General features: G+C 43.6%; 1 protein-coding gene across 4 annotated transcripts in view; it reads left to right on the forward strand.

The window, feature by feature from the left end:
• The window catches only part of LOC111596799 (zinc finger protein 395), a 140314-nt gene that overhangs the window by 91025 nt on the left and 26173 nt on the right, over positions 1-23116 (forward strand). For 3 of the 4 annotated variants that reach the window (XM_030224869.1, XM_030224870.1, XM_030224871.1), the window contains exons 3-4: positions 1165-1286; positions 1357-1586. In XM_030224869.1, coding sequence (XP_030080729.1) covers positions 1165-1286; positions 1357-1586 — 352 coding nt within the window. Of the gene's footprint in view, positions 1-1164; positions 1287-1356; positions 1587-22744; positions 23009-23116 lie in introns of those variants that run through there. The other variant, XM_023311163.2, reaches the window with a different exon arrangement.

The raw sequence follows: 23116 nt of genomic DNA on the forward strand, positions 1-23116 counted from the left end.
TTGTACTGCTAGCCGTCAATTAATGATGAATGAGCAACAACAACAACAACGACAACAACAACAATAGCAATAGCATAAATAACAACAATGCTGCAGGGGCATTCAAAATCGTTGGCCACAAATTAGCTAAATGGAAAAATAGTTTTGCGCCGCATTGAAATGCCTCACGGGGTGATTATCGTAAAAAAAACCTCGTCACATTGTTGTTGCAAATTACATTGACAACAACAGCAACATCGAGGGCAACAACAGCAACATGAATGTGCGGCAACTGCTTTTGATGTGCTTAGAGTTTAGGCTTATGCGAGGGCGTCTAATTAAAGCCGAGCCGAGGCGAGCCTCGCAGCTCGGCACAACTGGGCCAATGCTGACCTTCTAAATTCTTTGCATTGCCAACACATAAACGAGGCTTTTTTATCTCTCAAACAATCAGCAGTCAAATTACTGCGAAATTGGTTTAATCAATTGAAATTAGTTAATTCTTGTATCACGGCACAAATTTCAAATATTTCTAATTATTGTAAACGCTCAATGATTCTGCCCAATGGAGTGGGTCTCGACTGCCATTAGCTTGGCTAGATTGTTGTCAAATTTTCTCAATTACTTTAGCTGATATAAAGTGTTATAGTAGGCATGAAGAGCTTTTCTAGCTAATATTAATTGAAGCTTTAAGCAACTTCAAAAGCTTTTCGACCCATACAATGAAAGCTGCTCAGATTAAATTTAGTTTAACTGCGAATCTAATTAGTTTTAAAGACTTTTGACAGTTAAAAACTTTTATTCATTTTAAATAAATATAATCTACAATTTTTTTAAAATCTTTTATATCTTTTGGGCTGATTAAAAGAGCTTTCAAAATGTGCTTAATACAATAATTCACTTAATATTCATTGAAATATGTTTAGATCTGTCAGTTATTTTACCTAAAGCTCTAAGAAACTTCAAAAGCTCAGCGATGTGAAAGTGAGCTTTTCATTAAATTTACATTAAAGCTCGATTATAACTCTTTTAATAGAATCTCAAATTTACTTTGAAAGTCGTTTCAGGTATGACGTAATCTTTGCCTTTAATTTATACCCAAAATCATAAATTAATAATATCTAAATTAGTAATCAATGCATTTGAAGCTTTCTAAACACATCCTCCTCTTCTTGGTCCTTGCAGCTCACGGAAGCGTCCGCCAAGCGACACTTACGATTGCAACAGCGATCAATGCAAAGGTGACGAGATGAACGAATGCAATGCAGCATTGATTTTAATGAATCTACACAACTCGCCGAATACAGGTAGGTGTCGGAGGTCGGAGATCAGAGGTGTTCGTGTTCGGCACTCGTCAGATTTCAATTTTGTTCTCAGTTCCAGATAAATGGCTGGGCTCCAGTCCGGGCAGCAGCTCGTCGGCCTCCTGGAGCTCCGGCTCGGCCTCGCCGCCGCTGAGCGATGATGGAAATGTGCTGCACGGCCACATCATATTGTCGCCGCATGACGCGGCCAATGCATCGGCCAATGCACGTATACGCACAACCTCGGTATCCACCTCGGACGAGGGCATTGTCATCGACTTCAAGGAGGAGCGCAAGAAGAAGGTAAGTCACACAGCCACACAGTCACACAGTCGCTGATTAGATCAAAGGAATGCGGCCAGACTTTCGGCCAAACAGAGCGCAACGGCACAAAATTTGTTGCAATTTAATTGCAACTTTGTGTACCGATTTTAATTGCTATAATTATATTTATGTAAATGTCTGAACATCATTTTTTCTCGTCATTTTGGCAAGCAACAGCCAAAGCGACAGCGCATACGAAACACGCGGCGTATGCTTAATTCGCATCTCGATTCATTACACGAGACGGGCAACTGTGAAAAGTCAGGAAATTAAATAAATACCGAAAACGAGCCCATAATAAGAGCACATCAATCAAAGGGCAGCGTCAGCAGCTCGTTAACTGCACAGCCATGAGGCATACACACACGCACACCCACACGCAGAGCCACATACACGCACGCCCACACGCACACCCACTATGATGACAAAAATCAATGAGCAAAAGTTCTCTCCATCTCCTCCCTATCTCCCTCTCTCTCTCTCTCTCTGTCTCTCTCGCTTGTTCTCTATCTCGTTCTCTGTTGTAACTAAAATATTGTTAGAAACTTTATGAATTATGCTTTAAGACTCGAAAATATGCCACACAAAGAACATTTAAGAAGCTTACGTAACTTTGAGCTGCTACCAACAGCTTCTTCACTTCAGTTTCGAGTTTCGAAAATACTCGCTCTGCAATACGTATGCCCTAACTAGTCAGTTAAATATATGTCTATATATACATTTCATTTTTTGTATGCTTTGTCAGCTCGTCTTTCGGCCCGTGTGTGTTGCTTTTGAGGGCTCTCAGCGCCGGCAACGTGAGCGCTTGGGATACATATCAAAAGTGAGCATTGTTAGCCTTGAATATGTGATTAGATTTTATTTACATTAGGGCGAACGCCTGCGCTGCAGGGCTGCTCGCTGGGAGACTGTTAAGGCGAGGCGAAAAGGCGGCGGCCAAAGGTTTCCATTAATGATTCGCTGGTGTTAATAGATTTGTAATAATTATTTGCTGAGCAAAACTTAATAGGCGCAGCCAAATTGTAGACAATTTCACTTATTTCCTGCCACTTCTTTCAGCTGGTGGAATTGTTATTAAACTAATCTTTTACTGGCACAGCTTGGCTTTGGTCTCCTTTCCCTTTGGCTAGACTTTCACTTTGCGCCATGTCCGGCTGATTACCTGTTGCACGAGCGCAGGCCACAGCCGAAATTGTCATGTTTCCGGCTGTCAGTCGAGCGGTCGAGCGCATTCGTTGCTTATGTATGCCAGGCCGGCAGCTGTGCCACGCCCACCGGCGCAACAAAATTGATTTGCGCCCAATTGCCTGGCGGCCTATTTGAAAGACATTTGCAAGATTTCCGCATAATCTCGAGCAAACAAACAACAGACAAGCTGCCACAGAGCTATCCGTGTGAATAGATAAGTGGTTAGATGGATAGCTTTGGCTGTGGTTGTGGCTGCGGCTGCGGCTGTGGCTGTGGCTACGCGAAATGATCTCAGCGCTGGCATTGAGTGTCAGTTTTTTTGTGTAAACTGCAATGAATGCAATTAATGGGTAATTGTGCGCAATTATTGCCGCTGTCGGGCAAGGGAAGCGCAGCAGCGCTCGACAGCCACGGCCACGTGGCGTATACGTAGCGTGCATTACTCATACGCACCGTGTGCGAGCGAATATATGTGTGTGCGCAGCACTTTGTCTGCCTGCAGTTGAGCAGCCACAAAGTGTTTGGCACAACATGGCGCATGATTAACCTTCATTACTCAACCGAGCGGCGAACGTTTGTAAATTACTCATACGCCATGATGGCTTTTGTTTTGTGTGCATTTGTGGTACAAAAAAATGATTTTAAATGCAGATTTATGTGCATTTAACAGCAGTAACAGCAGTGACAACTGTAGCCACAGCCGTAGCCGCAGCCGCAGTCACACTCACGGACTTTTGCCTTTTAATCAAGGCTGCGATTACAAGGCAGCTGCCAAGCAAGGCGAACGCAGTCGTAAATTGCCCTGCACACGGCCAAGCGCTGCTGGGATGGTGTGGCCGAGTCTAAGTAAAGCAGTCAAGTGCAAACTTTTTCACTTTGACATGCTCAAAGCGGCATATCAATTAGTCCAGCTCGCAAAGTGCTTAGACTTTTCGCCAAAAATTGACAAATTTCCGAAAAATTTCTAAAGCAACGCAAACTTTGTTGCAAATTTCCTGCCGGCAATGCATTAAAATTGGCCGCTGCCTTTCAGTGTGTGCGGCATAGACCCGGCTAATTGCATGTTCTATGTATAAGCTATGCGAAATTTGTTTTACGTTTTTGCGGCTCTTTTATTTTTGCTGTCGTTGTCGTTGTCGTTGTTGTTGTTGATTTTGTTTTCTAACTAATTTGTTTTATAACATCAACAGCAGTGGCAGCGGCAGCGGCAGCGGTAGCGGCAGCTAATGCTAACAAAAGCAAGCGCAAATTATAGTGCAAAACAAGGCAGACAGCGCGGCGTGTGCAATACGCGGCGGTTGCGCGAGGGGCATGGGGCAGGGGAAGGGGCAGGGGACGGCAGACGAGGGGACAAACCTGGGGCTTAGCCTAATGGCAGACGAATGGAAAGGCAGGGCAAAGCTATTGCAGTTTAGCTTTTGCAATGCTGACAGTTTCAAAGCAACAGCAAACAGCGCTGCCAGCGGCTGTGAAATGGCAAAATGCACTCGACGCTGCCAGCCAACATGGCGCGGCACACGTGTCGCATTAGCAATATCTATGTGTGCGTGAGTGTGCGCTGGCAGCTTAGCTGCATTTGCCTTTTTCGACACAGCGCACCATTTGTGCATTACTTTTGACAGACTGAAGTGTGCTCGACTAGAGATTGATTTTACAAGCTCTCGATTGCGAGCTATTATGAATTGTCTAATTGAGCAGATCCGATACATTAGATCAAATAATGATTGATCCAATTGCTACAGGGTATTCGGCGGCCTGGCACACTGTTCGCACTGTTTGTCTATTCACAAATTTTGTTCGTTTTTATTTTTATTGCATTTGTAAATAAGCTTAAATTTATATTTATGATTTTCGCTGTGCACAGGCATCGTCACATGCCTCCCTCTCGCTCACACACTCAGTAGGTGGCAGTATACGTATCTCTTACTGCTTAATGGACTTTGCAGCATATACCTCAATTTTTGGCTTTACTATGTGCATTTATTTTTAACCGGAACGAACAAAAATATAGCAAAAACTTAATTAAAAATTGTACAATTCAAGTGGCAGCGTGTGTGTGCAGCAACCTTGAAACAACATTCACTTGGCAAACACACACACACCACACACACACACACACGCGCGCATGCACGCAGAGAGACAGAGAAACAGAGATTGGCAAACAGCTTCGGCAATGCCTTTGGCACTTGATTCATAAGCCAACGTCGTATTAATTTCACTCATATGGCAAAATAACCTTGAATTCTGATTAGGAAGCAATTTAAATTTATCTATCCGTCATTTAGCTGTTGCTGCCGTTGACTTTATTGAGTTATTGGGTGCTGGCTTTATTAAAAACTTAATTGTGCTGCTAAAAAGCTCAATTTATTCGAGCTGCTAAGCAGGCACAGCTTCAGCTTCTCCTGCGCAGCTGCCAGCTCTGGCAACGTTTATCATTTGTAAGTCATTAGCGCAGCAAATGCTTTGGCCACAAGCCGCCGCCGTCGTCGTCACTTGATTGGGCAACACGGGGCGTATGAGTAATGACTGCGCTTTGTGCCTGACTGGCTGCCCACGCTGGGCGTTGCGAAACAATTGCTAAATGGACAATTCCACAGAACTTATCAAGAGATATATGAAATATTTAACATGTGCCCCGCGCCCCGGGGAGCTGCCACAGGCGTCGCTTTACTGGTTAACCTAAAGTAGACGACGCCAAGTCACATATTTGCCACGAAGTTTACAGTTTGTGTGTTTTCAAAATTGAGCGTAAAGCTGTCAAATGCTTGAAAACAGAGACCGAGCAGTGCAAAAACTCAAGTAGCAGCGGAAACGCAGAGCCAAGGAAAAACTTGCTGCTTGCAGCAGTGCGCAACAATTCGTCTGCGTCACTGGCAGGAGTGGCAGCAGCAGCAACAATAAGAAAACAAAAGTCAGTGAAGCGCAGTATTTGTATGTGTGTGTGTGGGTGTTTTGGGAGAAACGAACTCATAAATTTATCATAATTGCAAAAGGCAGAAAAATGTGACTGAAATGTGCAACAACAACAACAAAAACAACATTAGCTGCAAACGCAATGCATATGAAAAAGTCGTAAAGCAAAAATGCAATAAAAATAATTTGCCATAACGAGCAGCAATAGCAGATATATATATATATGTATATATATATATTTATATGCATTTATATATATATATATTTATATATATATATATATATTTAGAGATAGCTGTGTACAGTATGTATAAATATTTGCTTTAGGCAGCATTACGCTGTTTTCCCATCGCAACAGTAAACATAGCTGCGCATAATTTATAAATTACAATTTCCATTTGTGGCAACATTCAAAGCAGCAGCAGCAGCAGCAACAACCACAGCTGAATCATTCATTCAGTATTTAGTTTTTCTCGCTATATTGGAAAATGATTTGGTAGAAAAACAAAAAGAAATAGAAGGAAAATCTGTGCCAAGTGCAAACGCGAGCAGCGCACTTTTTCATGTTCAAGGTGACAAAAATGCTGTGTGGCGACGCGACGCTACGCGAGGCGACGCGAGCGAACCGGACCGGCGGACACTTGAGCCAAATGCCGCATCATTTGGCCTCGTTTTTCGTTCAATTTTGCCGTAATGTTTTAGCTGTTTTTCTCTCGCTTCTTTGTCTTTTTTCTATTTTGTTGCCATTTCTGGTTCAATGCGGTTTGTTCGGCTTCTGTCTAAGATATTTAATGCATTGAATTGGTTTTCTAATGGGATCAGAATGATAAAGCCAGACATTAATACTCACTGATTTATCGATATACATTTTTATCGATCAACAAATTATGAATAGCTCATTCTATATATATATATTATTTAATTTTTATAAACATTCAATTTCTATAAATTTAATTCCCATTTATCGATCAGTCTATCGATAAATGTTGCTTGTTGCGCAGTCTGGCAACGCTGCACTTGCTTTTGCCAGCTGCCAGTCATTGTTGCCTTTGGCAATCGGCCCAATTGGACACACTTGGCCGAGCCCCTGGCCGGGCCAGCTTTCCTTATCTGCATCTTTATCGTATTTCTCTACTTTTCTCTCACTTTTTTCTTTTTTTGGGCACCTCACATGAAGCGCTTGGCGTTGTCTGTACCAATGGCAAATGCAAATTACAAATGTCACTCTGATTGCAACGAATTTGAATGCGCTTGCGGTGGCTGCCACAGGCGAGTCCAATGTCGTTTTGCGGTAAATTGAAAATGTTTGCGAAATTTGTGTAAAACTTTTCGCCTTTATTTTATTTTATTTTTTTGGTCAAATGTTTGCTGCTGCTGCCAACTATGCCACGAGCCGGCTCTGACATACTTTTGCCAAAAACAGAAAATGAAAAAAAAAAACAAGCACAAGCGTTGCAAAGTTGCAAATGTGGCAAATGCGGCAAATTTGTCAGCGGCCACATTTCGATTTCATTTGCATTGAAGTGAAAACTTTTGCGAGCAGACGAAAACTTTACAAGCTGCCAAGATGATGAGGCCTCAATTAGATCTATGTGTAACGAGGCACTGAGAGCGATAGCGAGAGAGAGGGAGAGGGAGAGGGAGTAGGGGCCCACAACAACACACAACTGTACCCGGCGAATTGGCCCAGTTTCACTTTTTCACAAACAAAATGGCGGCCAGTGCAACTGTTGTCGTGGCTGTACTTTTTCGCCTTTGTATGCGGGCGCGCTGCCAATGCAACTGTGTCACAGTTTTGTAGGTTATACCTCCCATACACACACACACACACACACACAGATGAGCACACATATGCTCAGCAACACGCTGTTGCAGCCTCAAGTTGCGCCGGCCGGCCGGCAAACGAATGTTGCGCAATGAAATGCATTTCCCTCATACCGACTCGCTCGCACTCAGTCGCTCGCCTGCACTCAGCACGGCACACTCTCTCGCTCTCTTGCTTTCTCCCTCGCTCGCTCTCCCTTCTTCCCATTCTTGTTGTCGCTCTCTGGCTATCTCTCGCTCGTATTCCCTTCAACAGCCTGTCGCTGACGTTGCCATCATTGCGGCCATGCGCAAAAGCTCACTTCCGTTCAACTCGCCGCATTTTTCACACGTTGCCGCAGCGCAGGGCGGCGCGCGTCGCAAAGGGAATTACGGCACGTGTTCGCACACAGATGCAAAATTGTGTGCAATTTGTTGCTGCCAGCTGCGACGCCGACGCTGGCGTCGCTGACGTCGTCAAGGGAAAATTTCAGTGCTTCAATTTGCTTGCATTGTTATGGAATCATTTTGAATGCACTGAACCGGTTCGTTAGCGCTCCAAAGCTGGTTCATAGAGAAAGTCCAGAGTTAGCTTTAGAAATAAAAATCATTTCAAATTCAGCAATAAATCAAATTTATTCAAAATATTCTACGAAGCCAAAGATATTTATCGAAATTTCAGGTTGAATTGTCCCCCAAGCGAATATGTTTGTTGCTCAGCTCTTTTATATAAACAATCTCTTGTTGATAAATCAATGCTAATAGCAACATATGTATGCCTTTAACACATACTTAAAATTCCATATATCTTTTCTGACAAAAAAGCAAAACAAAAACATTTCTCATAAATAAAACGATCTCTAAATGCAAGCAATGTTTGTCGGTGTGTGTGTGTTTGTGCTGGTGTGTTTGTGTGTGTGTTTAGGTATTTGCCGCTTAATTGTGAATAGAGTGAACAATTTGCAATGCGTCGCAGTGGCGAAACTTGGAAATGTTTTGCGCTCGATTCACTTTTCATGGCTAATTAATTTTCGTATTGCGCAAAATTAATTAATACTAATGCTAATGCGAATGCCATGAATATGCAAAGCAAACATTTAATTGCACATACATAAGTGTACGTGTGTGTGTGTGTGTGTGTGTGTGTGTGTGTTTGCGTGTATATGTATTATTTATAAGTAGCTGTATGCACATCAAAATTTATTGTTGGCGTCGGCGCACCGCGCCATAATTAAAAGCCAAACAAGCTGCGTCCGACGGCATCAGCAGCAGCAACCAGGTGATTTCATTAGCAGCTTTTGCTTTGGGCTTTCGGAAGCGGCATCGACTTGTCTGTTAATTATATACTACGATATATTTTATTTCGTATTGAAGCAGAAATTAAGCTTGGCGCTCGGCACATGGGACGTATGCGCGATATGAGGCGCGATAAGCGAACAGCGTTCCGCTTTAAAACAATGATATAGATATTCGTAACGCAAGTACACAGCACACACACACACACACACACACACACAGAGAGGGCGCTGTTACATCACTCAATGCAATTGGGTTTGACAAACAAATGGTTTGCTTTGGCTGTTTTGCAATGATTATTTTAGCAGTCGTCGGGCAATTTGCAGCCACAGATAAACAAATGAAGTGGCCAGAAGCGAGCGGGCCGACACGTGTCATGGAAAACTTTTTCGTTTCTTCTTTTTTGTTTTAGCCTCTAAATGCGCAACAAGCGCAGCGTAGGCCGTGACTCTGGCTGCGACTGCGACAGCGACTCGTTGACATTTGCATTCTGAGAGCAGAGCAGCGCAGAGCAGGGGTTGGGTTGGGCTGGGTGGCTTGCAGTGTGGGCGTCGCGGCTTAATTAAAGCGCATCGGCACGCCTCGGAACAGCATGCCTAATGGTGGCATCAGTAGAGCGAAGGGGCATTAGTTTTAAAGCCAGCAGCTGCGGCTGTTTGCAGTCTTCACAGTTTGCTGGAGCAGCCCGACAAATGTTGACAAATGTGCGACAGTCGCTGACGCCGACGCCGACGCCGACGCCGATGCCGTCGCTGACGACGAATGCTCTGTGGGCGGGAAGCGGCAAAAATGCATTAAACATTTAAATGCCGCCAAAGTCAAGGCAGCTAGTTCCGAATGCAGCGCAGGTGCTGCCCCAGATGTCCATCTTGGTCGTAAACGACTTTAGTCCATAAAGAAATTAATGAAAATTTACAGCAGCTGCAAGTTGAATGTGAACGAAGACAGCGCTGAGATAGAGAGGGAGAGACTAAGCATAAGTTATTCAGTTAGCCAATCAACAAATCTGCATCTTAGCCAATTATAGTTTCAATTACGAGTTTAGCTTTGCAGCGCAATGTGAATTTATTAAACTTGCAAATTAAATTGCAATCATATTTATTTATATATATATATATATATATCAGGGCCTATCAAATTGCTTTTTTTGTTGATTTATGGTGCTGTTCAGGCGCAACAAATATGAGATTTTAAAATTAATTTTATATTGTTCAGTTGAGTGGCATAAAAAAAAGCAGAAAACGCTGGCTGCTTTTGTCTGTGCCGAAACCAATTAATTTTCCACCTAAGCGAAAAGCAGAAAATTCAAAAAAATTGTTCTCGCTTTTGACCAGAGGAAGCTGAGGAAATTATGAAATGTCAGCAGTCATGTCAAAGCAGCAGCAAACAAGCAGCAACAAGCAACAACAATAGTGCGACTGCTGCACATGACGTCAGCAGCAACAAATTAAAATAAATTTTATATTTATACATTTAGTGCGAGCTCTTGCCAAGGGTTTGTCCGGAACAAAGTTTTGCATAAAACAAAGCGAACGATTAAAATCGCGACCGAAAGCAACAGCAGCAAAGTAAAGCACACACACACACACACACACACACAGAGCACACACACGCACACATTTGTTGGCAGTGCATAGAGAAAAGTTCTGCAGATGTATTCAAGGTCAGGCAGCAAAGTCAGCGCTGGCGTCGGCGTCGACGTTGCCGCTGGCGTTGCCATCGCCCACATACCACACGTCACCAGCGAAAATCGATATGGCAACACTTTTAAGGGTTGCGGCGAATTTGCCCAAGCAAACTGGCAAACCTTTTGCCTTCTGCCATCTGCCTGCTGCCTGCTGCCTTCTGCCTGTGCCTTTGCCTTTGCCTTTGCCTTTGCCATTGGCTTTGCAGCGACGTCAGCGCCGCTTTTAGTGGTTCAGTGGGTCGCATGCAACAACCAGGACAACTGCAACTGTTTGTTCGGTTTTCCCGCGCAATTTTCGCTCTCCGTTCGAGCTGCGCATGCCCCCAGCTGTCAGGGCAGCCCTCGCCCTTATCCCACTGTCACGTTCATTAATGGAGCCTGGCCTTAATTATTGCTGCTGAACTTAAGACTTGGATTTAAGTTCGGCTTTTGGTTTTTCGAGTGGTTTTTGCTGCCGTTGCGTTCGCCTCTCAATCACAGCGCCGTCAGCCACACACACACACTCAAACTCACACACGCACAGCTGAGCATTTGGTTGTGGCAAAAAGTAATCGATAATGCTTCAAGGTTAGCTTTCAAGTTGCCATTTTCTTGGGAAATCTTAGCCGCCTGCGGGCAACTTGGAAAGACCCGAAATTGACAGCTGTCAATGCAATGCGAAATCCGAAAACTTTTACCGCAACAAAGTTAACGAGGGATTTCAGTAGCACAATTGCCAATTGTCAGTTAACGGGCCCATCAAGCGCGCACAATGCGGCGTATACGTAATTTATGCATTGCGTATGCAGCATTATCTGCGCTGCCATTGGTTTCCCCCATGCATAATTGAAACGTTAATTGCTTGATATTAATGCGCTGTTCAAGCTGTCACATATTTAAAAGTCGCCTTTTCATATTTTATCTTTGCAGGTGAGTCGAGTTGACATATTGCGTTTAATTACTGCTGCCCTGGCAGCCCTGGGCATACGCTGTGTGAGTATTGCGTTTATCATATTATTTTCGCCTGTGACGCAGTTTGATGCGATTTATCACAACAATTGGTATTCAGTGTTAGCCGGCATTTCCGTGTGGGCTTGAACACCTTGACAGGTACAAGCCAGAGCGCGAAACATCTACGCAGGTACTTGAACATGCTTTTATGTAAATATAGCTAAGCGAATGCAGCTGAGCTTGAAACCCGTCTCGGCTCTGTCGCTGTCGTCGTTGCCGTCGCCGTCTCTGTGGCTGCACTTGTTTAGAAAGCCTGCTTCGTGGCAACCCAAATCTCTGTATTCATTTCTTAACTTTGTTACAAAACCCATTCGCGACGCGAAGGGAAAACGACACAGGCGGGTTACTCGTGTTTCATTAACATAATGACACTTCAATTATGTCTAGACGGCAATTATTTGTATTCGTTTGCCTTTTACCATTTACCATTTACCATTTACCATTTACCTTTACCTTTACCTCTTTGCGCGTCGCTTTGCTATTTCACATTTTAAACTGCCATCGGTTCATTTGATTCGAACAGAAAGTGTCCAACGTGGCGTATGGGAAATGTATTTTCAAGTCGAGCCCAACTCAAACGTAGAGTATTTCACAGTCGCGCAGCCAAATTCTGATTTATTTCTGCTAACGATGCAATTTAGTTTTATTCAATTCATAAATTACAGTTTCAAAGGCAAACAATCTGCTGAAATACAGTGCAATTGCATAAATCACTGTGAAAATATTGCGAAACACAAAAGCGAACAGTAGAAAGGGGCAAGCGGAAAAAAAATTGATGACGCGCTGTTCCGATTCCGGTTTACCGCATGCGCCGTATTTGAATTTATTTCTGTGCCGGACCTTTACGCATTGACAGAAGCTTTTTGGCCAATTAATTGCGCGCATAAATCACATTTCGGTTAGTTGGTAGCCAGAGCAGAGCAAAAATTAAAAACGTACTCGAATGAAATGCTTTAAATATCTTCAGTGTAATCAGCTTATCAGCGTGCGTCATCGACTTATTGAAACTGCGTTTCGCCTGGCTCTCGCCATAAAGTAATATGAAAGAGTTCCTGGAATTGCACTCTGTGCCAAGCAATTAGTCATGCGAGGGCGGCAAGGAAAGCACTTTAGAGCTGTTCTGCAATTTGTTAGCCTTTGACCCGCACCGGCTCACCTGCTCGCCCACCTCCATGCGACGCGCATTTTGTTGATTATTTTGTTGCAGCATTTTATTTGCTATTTTCTGACATTTTCATTATTTTGATTCACTTGCTGCGGCGCGCTAATAAGATACAAATATATCTACAGCTACAGCTACGTGGTTAAATGCTCACACACACACAGCGAGAGGGAGAGAGAGAGAGGCAGCGACACCTACGGCAAAAACCGCTGGCTACTTGGCCTTGGAATAGGTTGATTGCATTCTAGCGGTCAATGCCGTTGCCAGCGTCGACGTCAGCGCCAGCATCGGCGTCGCAGCTGACGAAGGTGGCGACGTTGACTAACAACAACGACGAAAATTGAAAACGATCGTCGCAACCTCTCACTCACACCTTTAGCTGCTAACCCACACTCTTACTAGCCCTCTCTCGCTCCCACTCTCTCACTCACTCTCCCGCTCTGAGTCTTAAAAGATCCCGTTGTGCTGCAAAAACTGTCAAATTCTCATATGCGCGCACGTAATTGTGTTTCTATTAGTATAAATGTGCATTAGTATTAGCAATATATGTGTGTGTGTGTGTGTCTGCGGCTATCATAAAACTCGCAAAGCTTTGTATTTTATTTATTGTTTGTTTTTGCAATGACAAAATCAAAAAGCCAACAAACAACTTATTCGTTGTTGTTATTGCTGCTCATACGTTTTAAAAGCCACAGCTACAGCTACAGCAGCAGCAGCAGCAGCAACTATTTATAAAATGCGCTTTCAGCTACCGCGCCAAATGTATCTGTATCTGTATCTGTTTCGTGTATCTGTAGCTGTAGCTGTCTATGTGCTTGTCATTGCCCGTGCGCGACTTGCAATGCCGGAAAGCAATAACAACAACGCCAACAACAACAACTACAACGAATTGTCGTATAACTTGTGACGCTCGCTGCCAATATGACGACAGTTGCTCTTGCCCTATACGAAGTATCCGTTGGATACAATTCAAAAACCTCGCCTCGCTCGTTCGCTCGCTGCTTTGCTGAAATTTGAATCGCATTTGCATAGCAAGTGTGTCCAGCCAGCTGAGCTTAGATCTCTTTGACAGACCTTCCTTGGCGAAATCCTTTTCGACCTTCTCGCGGCGCGCCCACACATAAATAATTCAGTTTTTCGTATTTCGATTTTCGTTTCTTTTGTTTTGTCTATGTTGATTTTTTTGGAGGTTTCGCTGGCAGCCAGAGCGCAGTGCATTCAACCGATCCGAACGGTTGATTCGGTTCATTCGCTTCTTAGCGTTCGCGTTCGCGTTCGCGTTCGTTCGCATTTGGCAAATATTTGCATTCTGAAATAACTACGCTCAGGTATTATTAACCGTAACCGTAATTCCGAAGTGCCTCCGCTCTTGGCATACAAATTGTTTACTTGTTCAGTTATTTATTTAGATAAATATCTGTTTTTAATTCTCTGTATTATTTTTCGCATCCTTGTTTTGATTATTTGCATACACCTAATCCATTGCTAAGTGAGCAAGCAGGGCTTGATTGGCCTTCTGTTTGCATATGTAATAAGTAAACAATATATATATATATATATGTATATATACATATACGTATATCTGATCAGCTCGGCGTTGACTCACCTAGAATCTGTTGGGGTATTGAGGGAATGCAAGCACACTTAGCTTTTGGTTTATAGTAATAGTTAGTGATCGATAAGATTCGTGTTTCTATAAAATCGATAACAAATTGATATCAACATCGATTTGAAGGTTAAACTTATCAAATTCATCACAAAGACCAAATTTTTCCAGCAGAGTAGAAATCTACTCTCAAGACATCGAATAGATATTTGAGCTTAGGGTATGGGCCCGTCGAGCATGCCCGACTAGATCATTGTGACTTGTTTTTATCCGACAATGTCATTTATTTTGCGCTACCTTCTTTATGCTCTGCCTGCTGCATTCGCTCATATTATTTATTTAGCTCTATGCATTGTTTATATTTCCTGTTTTTTCTCTTCGCTTTTTCTTTATTTTTGCTGTTCGCTCATCAAAAGCTGCTAAACGAGCGTCATCAGCATATTTTGAGAATCGTTTAACATATAAGCATCTAATGGATTAGCAATCCAGCTTGATAACTTGCCATTGAAACCACTTAGCCAAAGCGCTTAAATCTTTTATACCCAAATGTGACTCAGCCTTAACAAATTGTTGGATTCGTCTTGATAAAGCGCGTCCCAGCGATCACGTCATCGTTTCATCTCTCAGCGCTCAGCGCCCAACTTGTGGCTCTCAGCACATCAGAATAGCCCCTCCGAGTGCTTGACTCTTAGGTACTTAGTAAATACTTCATAACGCTTTATTAAGCCGATTCCATATCAAATGATATTTCGGTTTTCTGACCGCATTTGATTGAAATCACATTGATTTATAGCGCTGCGTTTGCTAAGTCATATCTTTTTTTTTGTGACCGATAAACAAAAATTATTTTGGTTGCCGACTGCGTTGTGGGTTCTAGCCTTGACGCCCTAAACAATCGGTCAAATCAAACAAATTGAAACACCTTCGCTGGCGACGTTGACCTTGCAGGTTGCATGACTGTCAGCAAAAGGAAAAAGAAAAAAAAACGAAAATATATTTCGAATGTAGCACATTGAAGTAGCTAAAAAGTGTTGGCCAGGCACTTAGACACAACTCGAGTCGCAGTCGCAGTCGCAGCCTGAGTCCGAGTTCGAGGCAACCTGTTCTATTGGCCACTTCCTGCTCTGCATGTGGGCGCAACTTGTGTTGTGCTTCGGCTTATTAATTTTTTTCTACTTTTTTCTCACATGATGAATGACTGCAGCGGCTATAAATATATACACACACACACACACGCGCAGTCGCACACTCGCACACACATAGAGCAATCATCATCATGAAATAAGCTGAGCATAACAAATGCGTCGAAATATTTTGCGACAGGTTGCAACAGCAACAAAGTAACAAATAATAATAACAACGAAGCAACAACAAATTGCTAAAAATTATATAAAAGCACAAAGCGAAAATGAAAATAAAAAACATCGACAACAAGTCGACGAAGTCAATATGCACGGCCTTGAAGGTTTCACCGCAGCAAACAAAACAAAAAAAAATGTGAAAAAAATAAAAGAAAAAATAATAATGAAACTAATTTGCCGAAATAAAAACTGAACAAAAAAATAATAATAAAAACGATAAAATAGAGAAATGAGCTTGCATAAAAAGAGCTAAAAGTTATTGGTTGTCTTTCTATTGAAACAGCTGGAACGATTAGCTGGCAATTTGCATGATGCCAAAGCCAAAACAAAGTGCGAAAGATAAGAATCAAATTCAACTTTAAATAAACAGCAGCCAAATGAATTTGTTAACAACTTTTTATATGTGCACAAAATCGCAATTTATCAACGATTATTTGTGCTTCTCGAAAAGCTCATTTAATGGCAGTTCAAGAGGTTAATGTGCATTACATGCAAGGTATTTAGTATCTGGTTGTTAGCTACGCTGCTGCACGCTAGGTGGCGTGTCACGTTGATTCCATTTGACAGTTGCATTTTAACGATTGGTTGGCCTACACTGGTCACAGTGGCAGCAGTTGTTAAGGCCTATATAGATATATACATATGTTATATATTTGATGCACATACGTCATACTATGCTATTTCTCTCTCTCTCACACTCTCATAGATCACATCATTGTATTGTGTGGAGCTTTTTACACTTGTGCTGTTGCTTGACACCTCTCGCTCTCTCTCTCTCTGTCTCTCTATCCCACTCTATTCACTCAACGTACATTTAGCCAACTTTGCACTGCATTTGGCCAGCATTTCATAAACTGCACAAATACAACGGGAATTTCCTGTGCTTGATAATTGCTATTATAGACATTGTTATAGCCCGTTGGCTGGCTTGGCTCACTGACTAACTGACAACAAAAGCAACAACAACAACAACAAGAACAACCACAGCAATAATCAACAACAATATGGTGGCTAGCTTTATCATCGTTACACGGAACTTTTTAGAGTTTGCTTTGGCTTTGGCTCTGGCTCCGGCTCCGGCTCCGGTGCTGGCGTCAAGCTGTCTGACTCGAGCGCTGAGTGGCTTTTCCACTCGCATGTATCATGTTTCACATTTTCATATTTGCGCACTTGCACTTTGTTGTTGAGCGAGCAACAATAGCCACATACACACACACACAGCATTCGTAAGCCATAATTACGATTAGAATTCGCTTGAGATTGTGTTTTTTGTTGACTCCAATTGCTGACGTGTTTCGTAGGAGACAAACTCTTAAAGCCACATTCCCTTCAATTAAGGCCCATTTCATGTTGCGCTCATAAATCATTTTTAATATGCAAGCAAAAATAATTACCAAGTGACATTTAAAAGTGCCTTTTCCATGTGTGTGTTGCACATGTGTCACATTGCGTGCATTTGCCACTTCAGAGGTGCAAATTGTAGTGCAGCGCGAACTGCTTTAATTTTATCATTTGATAAGCAGCCGGGCAAACTCGCTCTCTCTCCCTCTCTCTGACTCTCTCTCTTCCGTTCTCATCTGATACTTGTAACATTGGATTTAGCAATTCCCACAGTTGCTGAACTCATTGGGCGACACAGTTCAAGATACGCGGACAGACTTGCAGCGCATCCTAACCATCTCGCAAGCAACCTGGCTATAAACAACAATAGGCGAAGACTGAAGAGATTGCATCCTCTAGACAATATTAGAACTAATTAAGATAGTAGCTACAAGTGCAGAATAATTGGCATATCTGCCCTCCCATTAGTTAAGGTTTAGAGCTAAATGCGCTATAGAGTCTAAGACAATAAGCTGCAACAAAATAAAGAAATAAAAAAAAAAAAAAAAAAAAAAACTTGTAACATTACAACTGCATTTTTGTGGGCTCTGCTCTTCATAGAGAGCATCTATCATTCGTTGAGAATCTTTCTAAATGCCACGTAAAAGTCTTTAAAATGTTACCCCGACAGTTCTTGCCAATGGGTCGCAGGTTGTTGCCTTTGCCGTTGCCTTTGCCGTTGATGTTGCCGCTGCTGTTGCTAGTAATTGCATTTTGTGGTTAATTAAACGAACAAGAGCTGGGAAAGTTACAGCTGAGCTTAGCTCAACTGTGCTTGACGCTCGTTAGGCTTGCAAATCAGCTGGAATCAAGCGTTGCAGCTATGCTGTCCATTTGATGGCCTCATCATAGGTGCCGTTTTCAACAGGATATCACACACACACACTCGCTCACACACACTCACACACACACACACACACACATTTTTAATGCCCTCATCTATAACGAACCCAATTTCCGTCTCACAATCTGCTTTTGGCTTTTATGAGGCACAAAAGGGGGAAAACACATAGTCGCCGGCAATTTCACAACATCGCTGAGTAATGTAGAGCAAAAAGTGCACCGTCGCCCCGCCCCACCCAACGCCCACATGCTTGGTAAGTTGATTGCAGTTCGCCGCTTATCGCATGGCCCAAAGGCGCTCGCGTCACTCGAGAGCTGCTCGGCAATTTAGGTTGGCAACCCAATCGAGTCGAGTCGAGTCGCAAATCAAAACGGATACCAACAATAAAAGACGGCTGCAAGAGCCAGTACGCTCTTGACCAACATTTGAAGCAGCTGCTAGCCAAAGCACAATTGTGAGCTAAATGATGTGGTGCACAGAGTTGAGATGTCGCTGCAACAGCTGTTGGCCAAAGGTGAGTGGAGGGGCAGCAAGAGGAGTCGTTGCCTTTGCTTGATATGCAATTATGCTCGTATTAAAGTTACTGAAAGCCAAGCCAAATGGCAAAGCATGCAAATGGATAGCAAGAGAGCGCTCTTTCCCTCTCTCTCTCCCTCTCGCTCTCTTTGTGTGTGTGCAGATTAAGTCTGAAGAGCTTGTCAAAGGCGCACGCTGACATTTTATCCTTTCGCTGTTGCTTGTCGCTCGACAGACATTATTCATTTCCATGGATACGATTCTTGCCACAAACGAGCTTTTAAGCCGAAAGCCAAATCTGTTGCCTATAGCATAAGGACGTGTTTTTGCCGCCCGGCAGGTGCGCTGTGCGAAAAAAGCCACCATTAAAAATATCAGCGACAAAGCGAAAAATAAATTATAGTAGTGTGTGTCCAACGGGTCGAAAGGCTATAAATACACTCAACAATGTGGGCGTGGCAACGCAAATGACCTGGAAATGTGGGTAGCAAACGTTTGATTTGAACAATTCAGCCGGAAACTGTCGAAGCTCTCAGCGCTTTAAAACAAAAACTAGAAATATAAATAGAATATACATGAATGAATATACACATATATATTTATATATATATATATACTAGTATATATAATGAATTTGACACATTGTAATTCTCAAGTGGTTCACGCTGACAGCGTTTTCAATATGGCATTCCATCATTTGTAACGAGCCGTGACATTGACGCTGAATCCGAATGCGAATGCGAATGCGAATGTGCGGCTGCTATTGGAATCAGCATATCATTTGTTATGTGTCATGATTATGCAACATTCGTGGCACAATTATCGCCGGCATTTGCATAAATAGACGGCAACGACAGCTCACTGAATCGCAATCTGCAGCAGAAAGGCGAGCAGTGCGCAAAATGCCATGAAATGCAACAGGCAAAGAAAATAAACAGACAGTCGAAGGAAGTTAGCAAATAAACAGAGACAGAGAGAGAGAGAGCGAGAGAGAGGGAGAGAGAGATGGGTAGAGAGCGAGAGAGCTTTGAGCCAACAGGAAGCTGAGCCCGTGGCACTGGCCAAACGTTGCGCCTGCGCTGCAAATGACACGACAGACGCGCAAAGGGACAGCGGCGCTGATTTAGAGTGGACCCATGTGGACAGAGTGGACCAAGCATAACCGGTTGACGGGCTGCTGGCTGCTGGCTGCTGCAGTGACAGCTGTTGATTGATGAATCCTACAGTAAAGGCCCCCGAGCGAGTGGCCTGGGGCGACTTGGGGTACGCTGTCAAAGCCATCAACTGGGTCCACAGTCGCCGTTTGCTTCTTTTGCTTCTCTCTTAGTTTTTGTTTTGCGCACTGCACAAGATGAGGCGAAAATGTGGCTCGCTGTGATCGTTAACTAAAGTCCGTTCTTTGATGATGACGCAAGCCTCAGTGGCTGGACACCGACTTTATGGTTGCGCTTCGGCAATAAACACTTCTAATTGTAATTAATGAGGCGATTGTTTAAGTTTTTATGTGTTGATTTTTCTGATTTACAGCCCAGTAGCCGTCGCTGGCTGGGCCCTTCCATCGATCTGTATTTCGCTAAGCAAGTGGAGCATTGAACTGCAGCAGCAGCGGCAGCAGCGGCTTATTAAATAATGAACAGACTCATATGAGAGGCTAACTTGTATATATTTTCTAATTACATTCAACTGTTGCACAGTTTCTGTTGCTGTTGCTGTTGCGGTTGCTGCTGCAGTTGCTGCCTTCCTACTGCCTTTAGCCTGCAGCAGATTTGAACGGTAAGACAAAGTTTTAGCCACAAAACGAAATGGCCAATAAGTTGCTCGACTTGGAGTGCAGACATGCTCTGGCCATCCTTTCAGCCAGGTTCCTATTCCGTTGACTTGTTGCTGTGCATTGAACTTGATTGCCATTTGCTGCCGCTGTCCATGCCCTTATACACCCAGCTCCCATGCATCCAGCTCACAGCTCACAGCTCACAGCTCACAGCTCTCTCATGCCCCATGCCACAACGTGGCTCTGTCTCTGTTTGTCTGTCTGGGACTATGCTATCGTCGCAAATTTATCTTAAATGCTGCGTTTAGTTTGTGTTTTTCTTTGCGCTCTCTCGTCGCTCGTCTCGACGCGTCTCGTCTATTGGCAAACACTTTTCGGGCTGCAGAAATTAATGGCTCCAGGGCGCGCCTAATGATCCAGTTGAAGCTCCAACGTTGACTTCAAATGAAAATGTGAGCTGTGGCGGCTTTTATTTGCCCTAACCATGCCATGCCACGGATGCAAGCTCTTTCCAACAAAAATCACAATAATTGCATTGCTGACACGCCAGCCCAACGGCCAGCGGGGCAGGGGACAGCAAGTGGCCCAAATGTGTTGCTGTTGCTGTTGCTGTTGCTGCTGTTGACACGGCGCTTTGCATGTTGTATGCTCATGTGTTGAGCTCATAAATTGAGCGCTGCAGAAAAAGGTCAAGCGTTGAACATGTTTCGAAATTGTTAACAGTAGCTAAATAATTGTCTACTATTTTGTTTAACAGGGGCAAGTTTGCACGAGCGGGCAGGGCCACTTCATTTGATACGAGCACGAACAACGCTCATGTCTGTGCTCAGCATGTGCATAAAATATATAGATCAGATATAGATAGAACAGCAACACCACAACTCAAATGAAATAGACTTCTTGGAGCACACGCATCCAGTCTAGAAAGAAACGTCTGGAGTTGCTTCAAAATATTTGAAACACGAAATTCAGCTAGCAGCAAGGTCAGTCCGAGCGGAGCGTAGACTGAGTCAGCTTTAAAAGTATCTAAATAATGATAAATATTTACAGCTATCTCATAGCTAACATATTGTAACATGCGAGCGATAGCAATAGTCGGAGTGAGCAACTATTGCTGAGCACTCGAGGCAACAGCAGCAACAGCAACAGCAACATCAACAGCAGCAGCAACAACTGGGTTTGTTGTGGCTGCTACTTTGTTTTGTCTTCGACTCTTTTGTCAACATTAACATACGTAAGTGTCAGTGTCAGTTGCATGTTGCTACCGTTGACGAAGCAGGCGAAGAAGCAGCAGCAGAAGCAGACAAAGAAGTTGGCACGGCAGCAACATTGTCGCAAACGAGTTGGCTGAAGTGCAGGCCAAGAGTGCAATTGATTTATCGTGACAATGGCTGCTTTTACGAACTTTCGTATCGATGTGTAAAATTTAAATTTCGTGTCTCATAAAGCTGGTCAATGGCAGCAGCAGCAGCAGCAGCGGCAGCTCATACCAATTGTAAATGAGACCAAAGTCGGTACACGATAATAATTGATTGCCCATTCGCCAGGCGAATGTCAGCAACATGTTGCAGCAACAGCAGCAGCAACAGCAGCAGCAGCATAAAGTGAATGCCCTCCGTGACGTCATGCGCGCAATTCCAGTTTCTCGCCTCGCTGCAATTATCAGGCTCTGCGAGAGAGTCGGGAGTCGGGAATGGCGAGCAAAATACAAAATCCAGAAGAAATATGAATAGCAAAACAAAATGCATGAAATCAAAACAAAGCGAACGGCCAGCAAAGGCAATGCAAAAAACAAAACAAACAACATGCATGGAAAAAAAGCCCGAGTGGAACGAACTCTGCTGCACTCTGTGCACAAGAGCAACTGCTGCGGCAGCAACTGTTGCAGCAGCAGCAACAACTGTGGGAAAGGCAATGCGCCGGGTGTTGAAGTGGAACGCAGCGCAGGGAAGAGTACAGTGAACGGCAACGGCAACGGCAACGGCAACAATGATGATGATGATGGAGATGATAATGATGGGGCAGGAGAGAACGATGACTAAATGCAACAAGCAGCGACTTTGGACTTGCAGTCAGCGCTCGCATGTGCCACTAAATCCAGTTGATGAGCCAGTCCACGGCAAGTGGCAGCAGCAGCGGCAGAGGCAGCGGCAATATTGCTGGCATTATCAACTACAACATCGCTGTCTTCTATGTGTGTGTGGAAGTGGCACAAAAAGCAGCTGGCAAGAGGCTTGGCCATTGCCGTCGTCGTCGTCGTTGCTGCCGCCGAGTGCCGTAGCACTCGCAAATTGTTATTGTTGCTGTTGTTGCAGCCTTACAAACATGTTGCTCACTGGCTCCGCGACATGATACTGAGGCGCAGATATTAAAACTGAAAAACAACGGCAGCGAGCAGGAGTTGGCTCTGGGTAAAACAAAAACAATGTTGGGCTAGGTCGGCTTTGCCACAGAACCTGAACGGCATCATTATTATCATCGGGTTTTGGTTCGGTTCTGCACAGTTTCTAGCTTTGTTTCTGCAACTTAATGTAGCACATACAAAGTACCTATTTTAGCCTAGCAGAACTCTCGATCATATGCCGACATCTAACATATCTTTTGTCTTTTCATATTTCAGGTAAGCTGTGCACAAATCTTGCTAATGATATGGCCAAAGTTGGCCTAGGTCTGGGGTAAGTCGTACTATAGTTAGCAGCAAAAGAGCTGAAATGGCTCATGACTACCTGGCTTACCTGGCTAGCCTGGCTTTAAGCGCAACAGGAAGCTAGAACTTGGCTGCAGACAGCCACCAGCTGTTGGGGGCACGATCAAAGCAGCAGGCGACCGACACATTAGTAGCAGCAACAACCACAACAACAACAACAACCACTTAATGTTTAACAAGAACAAAGCGCGTTACGCATTTTTAATTACCGACTTCGAGGGCAACAATACAAAAAAAGAAAAGAAAACAAGAAAAAATTGCTTTGGCGGCAATTAAAAAATTGAG

Source organism: Drosophila hydei, unplaced genomic scaffold (genome assembly GCF_003285905.1).
Source record: "Drosophila hydei strain 15085-1641.00,03,60 unplaced genomic scaffold, DhydRS2 tig00008119-arrow-pilon, whole genome shotgun sequence".
Taxonomy (NCBI): Eukaryota; Metazoa; Arthropoda; class Insecta; order Diptera; family Drosophilidae; genus Drosophila; species Drosophila hydei.